The sequence below is a fragment of the Oxyura jamaicensis genome, chromosome 23, assembly GCF_011077185.1.
Source record: "Oxyura jamaicensis isolate SHBP4307 breed ruddy duck chromosome 23, BPBGC_Ojam_1.0, whole genome shotgun sequence".
Classification (NCBI taxonomy): domain Eukaryota; kingdom Metazoa; phylum Chordata; class Aves; order Anseriformes; family Anatidae; genus Oxyura; species Oxyura jamaicensis.
The window spans coordinates 224,356-239,161 of NC_048915.1; the positions used below are offsets into that span (position 1 = coordinate 224,356).

At 41.3% G+C, this 14,806-nt stretch overlaps 1 protein-coding gene across 1 annotated transcript; it reads left to right on the plus strand.

Moving 5' to 3' along the window:
• The first annotated feature begins 365 nt into the window (after positions 1 to 365).
• Positions 366 to 12,069, plus strand: DNAJC8 (DnaJ heat shock protein family (Hsp40) member C8). Its single transcript, XM_035345848.1, has 9 exons — positions 366 to 387; positions 633 to 778; positions 3,359 to 3,415; positions 5,174 to 5,240; positions 5,828 to 5,922; positions 6,755 to 6,826; positions 8,038 to 8,129; positions 9,057 to 9,132; positions 11,279 to 12,069. The coding sequence occupies exons 1-9, from the start codon at positions 366 to 368 to the stop codon at positions 11,399 to 11,401; spliced, it is 750 nt and encodes a 249-aa protein (XP_035201739.1). The 3' UTR covers positions 11,402 to 12,069.
• Positions 12,070 to 14,806: the final 2,737 nt, after the last annotated feature.

Genomic DNA, 14,806 nt, shown 5'->3' on the forward strand with positions numbered 1-14,806 from the left:
CGCCGGGGCCGGGCCAGGCTGGGCCGGGCCGGGCCGGGCGGGGCGGGGCGGGGCGGGGCGGGGCGCAGGGAGTGCGGGGCGCTGGCCGTGCCCCTGTCCCGGCCTCTTAGCCTGCGCTGCTCCCCTTGGCCTGTGCGCGACTGGTGTGTGTGGAGCTCAGCCTTGCCCACGGCAGGGCGCTGCCGATTTAATGGGGGTTGTTAAAAAAAATGGTGGATTAATGTTAAAAAAAAGTGAACTAAACTAAATTAAATAGTTGGTGGTCAGAATGAAGTGTTTGTATGCTTGTGCTGGTATGACTGAACGTTTAACGGGCTCTCCTGCTGATGTTGGGTTAAAATCGTGCAGCAGGTATCCAAGGGATCATGATGACAGTGCTGGTGAAGTGTAGGAGTGAAAGGGGGCGACAAAGCCGCAGCACTTGAGCATAAGATATGTAAGAGGCAGGCAGATTTTTTTTTTAATCATTTATATTTAAAAGGTAATGTTGAAATCGCTGTCATGCTGTGGAATATGCTGAAAAAATGTCCTGCTGATGTAAAGTACCTACAGGTTTGGGAGGATCAAGAGGTATTATAAATTGTCACACTGGGTGATAATTGGTATGGTGATCGCACAGGAAAGTAGGTGAGCGTGTTGTGATGGCCAGTTAATAAAGGTCTCTTCTGCTCTTCAGGTAAAACAAATTGAAAAACGAGACTCGGTTTTAACATCAAAAAACCAAATTGACAGGCTGACCCGGCCCGGATCTTCGTATTTCAACTTGAATCCTTTTGAGGTTAGTCCTATCTGACTTAGCGTACCAAATCCTAGATTTAACAGGTATTTATTTCAGTAAGGAGACAAGCATCATAAAGACATACATTTCTAAATGTAGATTACAGTGCTGAAGCTTTGTAGAAGACAGGAGGGTGGTGCATATGTGCTTGTTCTCTTCACTGTTTTATGGCAGGTAGAAAATATTCTTTTCACATGCTTCTCTGGTTTAATGGCACTGGAAGATTGGGCAGATTAATGCTAAGTACATTCTGAATGAGAATATAACAGCTACAGGTGTTATGCTGTCAGGTTCTTTTCAGACCAGTCTTGATTCAGCATTTACAGCTGTATCTTTTATTTTGTGTGTTTATTGCACTGAACTTGTGTAGTGAGTAGAATGATAGCAGAGACTCTTACTTTTCATACTAGCGAGCAATTTTGGAGGAGTCCCTGTAAAACAGGTAACTCCCTTGCACATTATATTGTTTCATTCCAGCTACAGTCAGTTACAAAGTCTTAATTAGTTTGGAAGCTTGAGGAAGACAGTGACTATGGACTACACTTGGATAGCATGGACAGTAAATGTGGACTACATTTAAATTTGTTTCCCATCTAAATCTTGCTGAGATTTGTCAGAAGTCTTATCCACCTTTGTCTTGTACTTCAGTGTTCAATTTTTTCTATTTGGCTGAAGTAAACATTACCAATCAGAATTTTAGTACATTTCACTTCCCTGAGTCTTAAGTGTTTTCCTGGCCCACTCTGTAATAGCTGGATGGAAACATTACTGTTACAAAAAACTTCTGTTTATTCACAGCATTCAGAAAAGTTGCATTTCTGTACCTGCAGGAAATCGCTCTGTTTTACATTTGCATTGTATGCAGTAACATTTTGCTGGTTTGGAAAAGAGCATTGTGCATACAGTTTTCTAGGAACTTTTTTATACTGCATCACTTTTTCTATAACCTACGCTGATGGCTGCTAAGTTAATTTATTTGTTTTCCCTATTCGATAATAATATTTTTATTTCAGTTGGTTTTGCTCATGTAATGGTGGTGAAGAATCTGGGAATATGACAGTGGTGGAATAAACATTAATTTTGTGCGTTCTTTGGTAATTTTTTCTAAGTTAAAAGTTAGGCTAGATGATCTTAGAGGTCTTTTCCAACCTAAATGATTCGGTGAAATGCAACATATTCTGCTGTTCCCCTGCGGGTATTCAGAGAATCATGGAATGGTTTGGGTTGGAAGGGACCCTTAAGGATCATCAAGTTCCAACTCCCCTCCCATGGGCAGGGACACCTCCCACCAGACGATGTTGAACAAAGCCCCATCCAGCCTGGCCTTAAACACCTCCAGGGATGGGGCATCCACAGCTTCTCTAGGCAACCTGTTTGGTGCCTCACCATCCTCATACTAAAGAATTTCTTCCTTGTATCTAATCTAAATCTACCCTCTTTTAGTTGAAAACCATTACTTCTTATCCTATCACTTTACTACTTGTAGAGTCCCTCTCCTGCTTTCCTGTAGGCCCCCTTTAGGTACTGGAAGGCTGCTGTGAGGCCTCCACGGAGCCTTCTTTTCTGCAGGCTGAACAACCCCAACTCCCTCACCCTGTCTTCATATGAGAGGTGCTCCAGTCCTCTGATCTTCATGGCCTCCTGTTAACCCACTCCAACAGGGCCCCAAAGCTGAACACAGTACTCTGTGGGGTCTCATTAGAGCAGAGTAGACTTCCCTCTACCTGCTGGCCATGCTTCTTTTGGCACAACACAGGTTATGTTGCTGGCTCATACTCTCTTTTCCATACTCTCTTTTCCGTCCACTGAATGAGCTCCTTCCTGGTATCATCTTCATCAGCTTTTTTTTACTCTACGCAGTACGCAGGTGCTTTTCAAAATCCTAATTTAAGGCTGGCCAGACAGATCAGGATCAGTTAATTTATCTTGTTAGTACTTGACTTGGAGAATAAATCATGAAAAATAGACTGTGGCTTTTCTGTGAAAGTGTTTTTCATTTACAGATTCTTAATGTCAGACTAGTGCGCATTTGCAGTGAGGAGGTTCAGTTGCTACTAAGTGCTTCTGATCAGTAGATTGATTGTCACATCCTTAAAGATCATGGGCTTGTTCATGAAGGCAAATCAGTGAGACTCCTGTCTTCTTCTTTCAAAATGACAAAATCAGTAAATTCTTATAAAGTAGTGTGTTTCCTGCCCGACGTTCTCAGTTACGCATTGTCTGACAGGGTCCCAAACCACTATGTGCTTACGTTTCTGCGAAGCTAAGCAACAGGTCTGATTGAAGGTTTAGTCCAAAGGTGGCTGTTCAGGGATGGCAGATGTCTGCACAAGACTTGAGTATAGAAAGTACTGTGGCATAATCAATGGAATGTAGCATTGCTAAAGGCAGAATGTTCCAAACATGGTGTCTCTTAAAGTGTTTCTGTTTTACGAGGTGAAAATTTATGTCCTGAAAAAGCTCTCTGATGGCAAGTGCTTTCTGGCATTGTGTCTGTATCCCAGTGTTTAAAGCTTGCTGCCAGGAACCTGAAACATGGGGTCTACCATTAAACTTCCTGCACTGTTGTGGTCTCTTTAGGTACTGCAGATGGATCCTGAAGCCACAGATGAAGAAATAAAAAAAAGGTTTCGGCAGGTATTTGGCTTTTGCATTCAAATCCTCTGGAAGGAGACTAATAGCTCTGTAGAGGTTTTGCAGCTGTGCTTGGGGACGAGGAAGGTGGTAAAGTTCTATCTGATGAGTAGCTGTTTTTAGAAAAAATGCATATAACAATCTTTGTATAAATAAGGGGAGAGCTGCAGAAGGGTGCCTTGTCCATGCATGGTATTGTTCTCTGTAAAATGTGCAACTATGCTAATGTAAACTGAAATGCCCTCATATAATCAGTTTATTGAAGTTTAGTCCAAAGAAAGGGTCAAAACCTGACAGAAATTAAGATCTGAGAAAATCTCTTTTTCTCAAATGTGTTGTCTTTGATCCAGAAGTTATCTGACTATATATAATTATTCATTTTTTTTAAGAATTTCAGTGGTCATTTTTGATGGTTGGGCTATCTGGGACAGCAGCAGCCTTACTCATTGACGTTTCTTTGCTGCTCGATGCAACACAGGAAACATCCCAGATTTATTCTGCTGCCAAAGCTGCAGGAGAAATTTGAGTCAGTACATGCAACAAAAACGTGTGATATTCAGAGGGTTGCATCTTCCCACCTGATAGACATGAAGAACTGACTTTAGATAGGAAGCTGCCCTGGCTGCCTTGTCCAGACAGAGGAGCATACGTGTGAAAGTGGTGATAGGATGTAGCCTACTCTTCATGGGGAATGGGAGGATAACCTATTTGTTGATGAAATCTCAATTCTGCATATTAATAAACTGGGGCTGTCAGCTTTAGGCTGATAAAATACCACAAATAAATGTTTGGAAAAAAGTGCATGGAATTTTCTATTGAAGAAATCAAAGATATAAGTGCAGAACTTGGAATAGCCAACAGAAGGAGAAAGATACTGGCTATTGCAAATCACAGTAAATCAGCACTATGCTGCTCTTGGGGGACAGGACCTTTCACCTGTGAACTAGGAAGTGTTGTGGGTATCGTTCAGGAAGTAAATATTTTATGTTCTTTGTCACCAGTGCAGCACTGTGTCTGGTTTTGAATATTATAGTAGATAAACTAGATATATATAGTACATATGTATCTAGATATATATAGTAGATAAACTAGAGAGTCCAGACAACAGTGGCAAAAATAAAAGGTACAGAAAAAATAATGCCATATGGGGAAATTTTGAAAGAGCTTTTTCATCCTTTGAAAGGGGAAGATGGAGAACATATGTTTTCCAGTCCATTTAAGGTTGCACTAAAAATGGTAGCAATCAATGTCCTGTCTCTGAATAGCACAGGAAGAATATAGGAGGAAGTTTCCTAAACTTTCAGTAAAGGAGCCTAAGGAAAATCTTACCATTCTTTTAAGTAGTTTAATATTTGAATAATGTTAGGGATGTTGGAGAACTTACTGGGAGATACTGAGTGAAAGATAAACTTTGGCTGAGGATGATCTTTGTAGATTTGTTTCTTCTTAAGGCCAAGGGGTCACCCTATAATCCATATGCTACTGCAGCTGACAGGTGTTTGCGTTGTTCTGTATAACACAAGCCACTTTCTCAGATAGCCTATTTACTACAGGAGTTGTACTTGATTTTCAGTCAGAAATCTTTATAAGCTTTTACTGATGCATACCTCTACGTGTTGTCAGCTGACTTGTGTGTATGCAAAGGAATGTGATCCCCTGTGATTACTTCTGTCTGAGACTATTTCTCTGTTCTCACAGAAATCTCTGAAGTAGTCTTTATCTTTTACAATGATCTTGATAGCAAGATCCTTTCTCTTGCAGTTGTCAATATTGGTACATCCAGACAAAAATCAAGATGATGCAGACAGAGCACAGAAGGCATTTGAAGGTAATGCTCTCAACCTTTTCGGGGCTGGTGTGTGACAGTAGTTGGACTGCTATTTTTCTGTAGCTGGTTTAAATGTGTATATGGTCTGAAGGCCCCACTTAACGACAGAAGAATTGCTGTAGAGATATTTTAGATGAGGGAACAGATCTGTGGGATGGCATTTCAGCAGCACAATTTCACTAGGTGGCATTATCAGTTCACAATGGGGACAAATATCCATGGGTTTCCAGGATTGTTCAAGAAAAAGCTGTTTAATCTGTGCGTTAGATTTTGTTAAAAGACGATACAGCAGAAATAAGGTGTTGATTTTAGGCACATGCTTTGTGTTAAACATGAGGATATGTGAACCTTAAACTAAACCTCATGCCTCGTAACTAAATCACTTGGCAGGACTGATGCCTTAACCTTACTAACTTCAGAGGTGTCTGACAGTCTCTGCCATTACTTCATGCAAAATCCAATTTGACAATTCATATCTCTTACCTTGATGTATTGATAGAAACACTCCGAAGTCTTTGTAAAGACCAATCCTGTAATTCCTTTTGAATTTGACTACTGGTGCTATTAATGTTGATGCTTTTTGTTAGCTGTGGATAAAGCATACAAGTTGCTGCTAGATCAGGAGCAAAAGAAGAGAGCCTTGGATGTGATACAGGCAGGAAAAGAATATGTGGAACATACTGTAAGTATTCCATAGCTAGTCCTTTTTAATTTTATTGTTTGTGTACCTGCTATATGTTTTGGTCATTAAAAGGTGGGCTGAGCAAAATTCATGATGCATCTGTACAGGTGGACTCTGAGCAAGTCAAGGCATGAACAAATGTGCTTTGTCCAAGACTGCTGTTAAGCTCAGTATGGGATAATTTGGTGAAATTCAGTACTTGAAATAATTAGGTCAGACCACATGATCTGACCTAAATATTTCTTTTTGAGTCTGTGAATGAATAATGCAGTTCAGATATGTGTAGGTGGAAGAAAATAGGTGCTGACAGCTGGAGACTGAGAGGTTTTGGGGAAAAAAGACCTATAAGATAAGGAAAGTAGCTCCAATTGCATTGGCCAAGAGGTTAGTTAAGTGATATGAGCGTACTAAAACACAACAAACTTGAGAAAGAAGATGATGTGGAAGAACTCAGATACTATAAATCAAGGAACATTTTATATTCCGCTTGTTGTTAGTCTTTCAAATATTACAAAGCAGAATAAACTTCCTGCTGGTTTGAATGGTGCATATTGGGTATAAATATATCTTAAAAACAAACTAACTAGAAATGAAACAAAGGAATTGTGTTAGATGAATAGTATCTAACCTAGTAGTTTTAATTACTGCAGTTCATATGATAGTGATCACGTGTGTTTATCTGGGCATAGAGCTGTGAGGTTTTGATCTGAAATAAATCCAAATCAAGTACTGAACATCTGAAGTTCTTCCTACAGAATACAGAACTACTTAGATACAATTATGGAAGCCCTGTAAAATTTTGTAGATTCTTATTTTCATTTTTAATCTTAAGGTGAAAGAAAAAAAGAAGCAGCTGAAGAAAGATGGAAAACCTCCCAATGTAGAAGAGGATGATCCTGAAGTTGTAAGTTACATTCTCTTCAGAGAGATTGGGGAGTACAGAATGTATTTTGAAAAATTAAGAATCAAAACCAGTATGCAAGTGTTTATTAGACTTGTTAGAGTGTTGCAAATTCTTTTACTTACAGAAGAATAAATTCTGGTAAGTCACTGTAGAAGTTCCATGTGTAGAATAATATCCAATGTCTTTCAGATTACAGTCAACCTATTTTCTAAAGAGGAAATATATTATGAGACTATGTAGCTCAGAATATCCAGTACTTTCCTATGAGCAATCTATTGCTTGTCCATCACCCAGCCTTTTGAATTGAATATCTTGTATTCTGAATGCTGGAGCTATGACATTCTTACTGTTAGCGGAGTAATGTATAAGAACCCATTGCAGCATGTCTAAAATGGGCCTTTAGTGACAATTTGTGGTAAGAGCTGTTTGGTCTGTTTCTTGCATATAGCGTGTGAGGACAGATTTGCTGTTCTGCAACACATTGTTTGTGGCATGACATAATATAGCTGCTCTTAGCTGGTTTCTAGTCTGAAAAAGTCAAGTAGTATTTGAGGCTTTAATAGTCTCAAACATGATTTAGATGATTCTCAAATACTCAAACATGATTAAAATGTTTCTCAAACAATGAAACACATTAATCCTACCGTATTCACCCTTTTTTTTTCCTACAAAGTGTTTTTTTTTCCACTTGGTATTGTCACAATAACCCCATAGCAGTCTTATTTTCTATTGGTTCTCTGAAGTCTCTTGCCATTCTTTAATAATGAAGGGCTTTTTTGTTTCAAAGTATACTGACATGTCCCACTGGAAAGTCAGTGCTAGACTTAGTAAAACACATCAAGAAGGCCTGCTGGGAAATTACCATCTGTACAGTGAGCATTTTTTGTCAAATATCACGACATTGAAGGACTCAACAGAAGACGTAAAAGAGCTTGAAATGAGAAGTTCCGTTTAGGCACAGATTCATGAATACAAATGAAAATATCACGTTAGTAGTTGTTTCCTAGTAGTGTCGGGGCCAGAATTTAATCAATACTGGTTGATACCCTATTCCATGCCTCTGCTATTAACTACAGTCAAGGCAGGATATGAGGCTATGTGGGCATACATATTCTTTACGTTCTTTTTATGCTTGTTGTATTCTTAAGTAAAATAGACTTCTCTAACTCTGTTAATGTGCATTATTTTAAGATAAGATTTGTGTTCCACAGTTCAAACAAGCTGTATACAAACAGACAATGAAGCTCTTTGCTGAACTGGAAATTAAGAGAAAAGAAAGAGAAGCTAAAGAAATGCATGAAAGGTATGAGCAGCACTCTGTTCAGTTCAGGGTCTTCTTTTCCCCTCATGCTTCCTTGGAGAAGATTAGAAGTCACAATCTGAGAATAGTCTAGGTTGGAGCAGGCCTTTGGAGGTCATGTGATCCAACCTCCTGCTGAAAGCACAGCCTTGAGTTGGATTAACAAGGGTCCTGTCAAACTGAGACTCACATACTTGAGTGATGTAGATTCTACCAGTTCATCGAGCATCCTATTGGTTCTAGAGGTCCGTGCATGAGAAATTGCTCTCCAATATTTAAGACACTGGTATATTTGGAATGTTTAATATTCTGTGGAAGCCAGCCAAAACAGTCAAATGGTAATACACTTCTGCATGTTGTTAGCATGCAAATAATTGATTTTTAATTAAGTGCCAGAAATACTCTGTGGCATGTTGATCCTGAACTACTTTGTGTTTTGATCACGTTGCCTCAGTGCTTACTGTGGATGCACTTCATAGAGCAGGGCTTCATTAGTGGTCAGTGAAGGCAGTCTGGGAGATAGTTACAAGGCACTACTTCTGACTACAGATGAAAATTAGGGAGAAAAATCTGTCTTTCTTACCTTGCATGCACAAGTGTTTATTAACACTTTATTAATGTGTATGCTCAACAGTTTTAGAAACTTATTGCTAGAGTTTTGAAGGATTCCAACTTGTTTTGCAAGAGATGACTCACTGATTAAATACATGCGTGCTGTCAGTGGTGCCAAATCATCTTCTCTGCTCTCTCCAGATTTGAAACCAAATTTTATTTGTTGTGCAATCTTAGTTGTGACTATTTATCTCTTCTGATAAGTGCTTTAATCTACCAAGAAGTCAGAAGAGCTTTCTGGGACATTTTGAAAGTGTCACTGTGTTTCTTTAATGTAGATGCTTGTGGTTCAAAACTTCTTTATGGCTTCCCTTCCAGGAAACGACAGAGGGAAGAAGAAATTGAGGCACAGGAGAAAGCTAAACGAGAGCGAGAATGGCAGAAGAACTTTGAGGTAATCAGCAGGTTAACTCAATGTCACTTGCTGAACGGGTGTCAGCAATTCTCAGCCATGCTGCTGGAAATGCCCTAGCGAAAAAGAGAGACTTTTGTCTGCAAGTGCTGCAAGTTAACTTACATAGGCGATTTAAATGTTCCGCAGAAGTCTGGGTTTTGTCCTTGTACAGGGTGAGAAGAACCCACTGAGAGAGCTTTGATACTGCCTTTCCAACAGGAGTATCTTAAATGAAGTTGTATAGTATTTTTCAGCTCTGTCAGCAGCTAAGTCAGACGGTGTTGATACTTTTCAGTCCAGTTGCTAACGCTTATGCAATCTATATCTTATGCAGATATCAAAGACCTGAATGTCACTTCTCTTCGCCACTTCCACTCTGTATTCAAGGTCTAGGCATATCAGAAGTAGCTCTGTGGTTGGTTATCGTGCTGTTATTCTAGGTGTCAAACGTACAGCCTGCCAAAACATTTAATCTAGCCTCTTCCCTCATTACACACCAGGGGTAAAGTTCTGTGACATGGAGGGCTGGGTGGGCAGGAAGGAAGATCCCCTCTGGGGATCCCAGTTCTGTGTTGTTTGTAAACTTAGTGAAATTGTATTCCATCCCGTCTTTGTAGAATCCTGTACCTGGGAAGGAACAACTGCATGTATCAGTATAGACTGGGGCGTGACCTGCTGGAGAGGAGCTCTGCGGAGAAGGACCTGGGGGTCCTGGTGGATGACAGGTTGACCATGAGCCAGCAGTGTGCCCTGGTGGCCAAGAAGGCCAATGGGATCCTGGCGTGCACTAAAAGGAGCGTGGCCAGCAGGTCAAGGGAGATGATCCTCCCCCTCTACTCTGCCCTGGTCAGGCTTCACCTGGAGCACTGTGTCCAGTTCTGGGCTCCCTGGTACAAAAAAGACAGGGATCTCCTGGAAAGAGTGCAGCGGAGGGCCACAAAGATGATATGAGGCCTGGAGCATCTTCCCTATGAGGAAAGGCTGAGAGACCTGGGTCTGTTCAGCCTTGAGAAGACTGAGAGGGGATCTTATTAATGTTTATAAATACCTGAGGTGTGGGAGACAGAGGGATTTGGTCAACCTCTTCTCAGTGGTTTGTGGGGACAGGACAAGGGGCAATGGCCACAAAACGGAGCACAGGAAGTTCCACACCAACACGCAAAAGAACTTCTTCATGGCGAGGGCAACGGAGCATTGGAACAGGCTGCCCAGGGAGGTTGTGGAGTCTCCTCTGGAGATACTCAAGGCCTATCTGGCTGCCTACCTGGGCAACCTGCTCTAGGGAACCCCTGCTTTGACAGGGGGGTTGGACCCAATGATCTCTTGAGGTCCCTTCCAACCACTACAGTTCCGTGATTCCACATTGCTGGTAGTGACCAGCCTTCTATATGGCTGCAGGGGAAGATGGTAGTGAGGAGAACAGCTATCCTAGCCTGAGCCTGTGTGCAGTACCAGTATTCCAGGCACAGATTCAGAAGGGCCTTGGACATGTGGATTGTACAGTGAAGTGAATCATCCCTGGACTTGTTCAGTCCTACTGTATAAAACCTTCAGCCTGTAGGGATCGTAGCCTGGGCTTGTGGGGTGTTTATTAAGTTTATTAATTTATTGAGGGGTTTCTGCTGCTCGTGGGATAGGCTGGGAAGAGGAGAAAAGAGCACCAAGAGACCTTTTCTTATTGCATCTTTGTGGTGAAGCCTGTAGCAAAAAGTGTTAGAGAAGACAGCAGTATGTTTCCCTTCTCTCTTACTTCTCTCTGCCTCCAAGCTGCAGCACAAAGAGAGCTGTCACAAGGATGTGAGAGTAAGGAAATGGCGCATTTTGGGTCTGACAGATTGGGAACATCCATTGGAGATGATGGTTCTTATTTGCTTTGTATGTCAGAGGACTCTCTAAACTGTAATCAGGACTGCACATTTCAAGCTGGTTGCTTCTGAAACAAGAAACCATTATACTACTTACTGGTGTTCATGAGTTCACTTGTGGTTGCTCTGTGCTGCATCTACTGCTCTGGCTCTTTACAATGTATGTTCTGGCTGCCAGGGTGCTGTGTAAGAGGCAAATTAATCTCTTGAAACTGGTACGCAAGGTCTGTTCTCTGGCTCTTGAACTCCTTAACCCTCTAGTGCCTCTCTGTTGTTCCCAGGAAAGTCGGGATGGTCGTGTGGACAGCTGGAGAAATTTCCAGGCAAATACCAAGGGGAAGAAAGAAAAGAAAAACAGGACCTTCCTGAGACCTCCCAAAGTAAAAATGGAGCAGCGTGAATGATCCTGGCAGCACTGCCCAAGTGCAGATCCTCAGTCCCCTCCCTGCTTTTAAGGACTCATTGGCACCTAGAGTAAGAATTGCTTTTTAGTAGACTGTTTGTTTCCAGTACAATTAATTATTGGTCAAAGTATTTTTTGTACTCTCTCCATTTGAACTAGGGCCGTAGTATGAACCCAGCCAGGAACCCGCTACATGTAGAATACTTGGCTTAGGAGTGTCCCACCATTATTGCCGTCCCATCTGTCTGCTGACCTGTAATTCAATGTTTTGTACTTTACAGAGATTGTGCTGTTCCACCATATTCATTTATAGTTTGAGAGCTGAACACAGTGTCAGAAATGTACCTACACCTGTCCAGGCGTCATCTTTCTCAGCAAGTTCAGCTTCGGAAAGGTCCGAACTGACTCTGGGAATCTGCTTCCAGCACTGTGCAGTGCAGCTGACCTGCAGTTATAGTCCTGCAGCTCCTCACTGAACTGAGTGGTGCTTGGAAGGACCGTTTTCCCCAAGATTTGATTTCCAAACTGAAAAAAATCCCAGCTCTCAGGCTTTGACTCCTGTTAATCTCAGACCAGTTGGTCAATTTCTGTGAAGGAAAAAATAACGTCTCTCAATTAATAGTTAAGTTGCAATGGTCTGTATGTAAAATAAATTTTTACCCAAAGTAACCATTCTTTTTGCATGGAATTTTTCAAAAATACAACTGCAAGGGTGGGAGTTGAGTGATGGCTATTGAGATGTTACTGCTGCTCAGCATGAACGCTTTCCCTGGTAAGAGACGGTAGATTTAAGTTTTAAAATCCTACTTCAGGTGTGCATTTAAGTTCTGAAGAGATTCTGATGTATTTAAAGGTATTCAAAGTGGAGTACAGTACAGATTCACATGTGCCTGACAATCTCCTCTGGAGACCTGTGGCTGAGTTTGGAGATCCTTCTCTTCTCTCCTGATGGCAATCCCCATACTTGGGTCCTGTTGGTAGCTGCCTCCGTGAAGATACGGCTTTTCTTTCTCCTCACTGTTCTCTTCACTTCGACTTCATCTTCTATACCCTTGCCTTCAGCTGAGTTCAATCCTTTGTGCTGTTCTTTGTGTCTAGGGCGCAGTTGAGGTTTCTTTTGAGGAAGATTGGTTCTGCTGCCCCTGAAGAGACGTGTCCGTTTTCTAATGTCTCAACCCATAAGTTTTGATTAATTGCATTCTATTTCTGCATGCTGCAGAGGAGTGACATAATCAAGTTGTTGTGTTACCATACAGATTTTCCTGCAGAAAATTGCTTTTCTTACAGAAAAGTAGCTTCCAAAAAATAGTGCTTTCTGACAGGGCCGAGGACTTAGATGAATTTGCTGAAAAGCGTCTGGTGTGTTCTCCACTTGCCTTTGTTTCTTTTCCTCTAATGAACTGGACTGTGTGACTGAATGTAAAGTGAAACATCTTTTCCTAATAAAACTAAGGTATTTTGGTGTTTTATACATACACTAGCTCTTAAAACAGTAAAATGTGGTTCCTATTTTCTGTGTAAATAGAGGAATACCGTTCTTTTTACCTCATTTGTCCTGCTAGGTTTGACCTGATAAATAGATAGCTCAAGCTGAGCCTAAGGGGTCAAAACACAGCTTAAATAATATGTTGATGATATCTGGGTGACACACAAGAGCCAAACAATATTTAGCAGTAGAATAAAGTGGGCTGATAGATCTGGGAGACTGAACTATGCAGCATGGCTGTGTTCAGGCACTGAAATTCATTTCTGTTGGCATAGCCCATTCCCTCATTAACTGGGAACGCTTTGGTGGGATGCATCTTCTTATAAAGGCAACAGTTACACAAAGTTACTCTGGGGAAGATGTTAGTTAACTGTTGTGGTGGTATCTCTCAGATGCTCTTCTGCTTCCTAGATGAAGGGCTGTAAGAAAGTAACGGTGCTGGGCGGTAGCACAGAGGATTAGAGCACTGCTATGTGAGAGACTCCAGATGGAGTCTCTCACCCAGAGGACATGTCCCTGTAATTTGGCTGGCTCTGGCTCACCTGTGAAACTATTTCTAGCTTAGAGATTTCTCCCAGTGACTTTTTCTCCCAGAGTCATTACTTTTGATATTGAAATATTGGTCTTCCTGGTAGCATTTCCTATCATACAGTTTAATGTCTTTGCTGACCCATGGTACAGACCTTTCAAATCTCTACACATTGTTTTTTTTCCAGGTAGCTTATGATGAGTCCCATGAGAACTTGAAATGCTTTTAAGACCCATGTTAAGCTTCTGGTTCTGCTTCTCAGAGATGTAGATGGTTGAGATTTGACCAGTGGAATGACACGAGAGGCTCTAAAGAGTGTAGCCTGTGGCCCAGGTCACTGAAGTAATCATTTTCTGAGCTTCTTCAGTTTGAGTCATTTTTTCCACTGAGTGTGACTTGTTTGGGGTAGCAAAACATGTGGCTTATAAACAACGGTGTTAATTCTCAAGTTAGCTGTTCCTGTTTCCTTTCTTCCTGTTCTGCCTGTGATCTGTTTGTATGTCTGAACATGCAGTATTTCTCTGTGGTGGTTTTACTCATCTGGGCAGCTGAGTTCCACCACAACCACTCTCTCACTCCCCCTCCTCAAAGGGATAGGAGGAGAAAATACAATGAAAAGGGCTCAAAGGACAGGGAGATCACTGAACAATTACCATCATGGGCAAAACAGACTCAGCGTAAGGAGATTAATAGAATTTATTACCTATTACTAACAAGCTAGAGCAGTGAGAAACTAAAAGCACCTTCCCCTTGCATTCAGGCTTTGTAAAAGCAAACTGTTTTGAATTTCTTGGGCGGGAAAGAAATGAACACACAATGTGGTTGCCCAACAGATGCAGGCTGGGCTATTGCCTGGCCTCTGCAATGTATGTCAGGGCAGTGAAATAGGTTGAATTTTAATTCACTGTTTAATTACAAGAGATAGAAATGATGCAAGTCCTAAAAGCCCTCATATCTCCGTCTTTAGAGCTGATTTTGGGTCAGTGATCCATGTAGACTAAAGTATTTGTCCTTGCTATGTAGGACAAGAAAATACATTGCTAGGAGTAAGGATTTTTTTTTCCTTTGGGAAGGAGAAAAGGTACCAGATAGGTATGCAAACACTGTACAGTAGGGTCTTGGCTTTAGTTTTCTGTGGAAATAATTTGTCTTCCGTGTCTGATTTCCAAAGACTGAACACCACGGTCTACCAGAGTCCAGCTCTTTTTAGAAATCCAGAAATTATTCCTGAAGGTTTTGGTTCCATTCTAAAGCAGGGGGGTTGCCTTCCCCTTCATCTGCAATTTGTGGGGATTTTTCTGCTGTTCAGTGATAGTGGGATGGGAAAGGGCCTTTGCAAGTTTACTTGTACCAGAAAATTAAAAAAGGGAAACTGCAATAGGAACCTCCTC

Excerpts from the sequence above, each read along its gene's own strand:
- DNAJC8 (XM_035345848.1), top strand. The coding sequence starts at position 366 with ATGATGACAGTGCTGGTGAAGT. Across the intron at positions 5,923-6,754 it reads AAGAATATGTGGAACATACT|GTGAAAGAAAAAAAGAAGCA; the intron begins GTAAGTATTCCA and ends TTTAATCTTAAG. Across the intron at positions 9,133-11,278 it reads AATGGCAGAAGAACTTTGAG|GAAAGTCGGGATGGTCGTGT; the intron begins GTAATCAGCAGG and ends TGTTGTTCCCAG.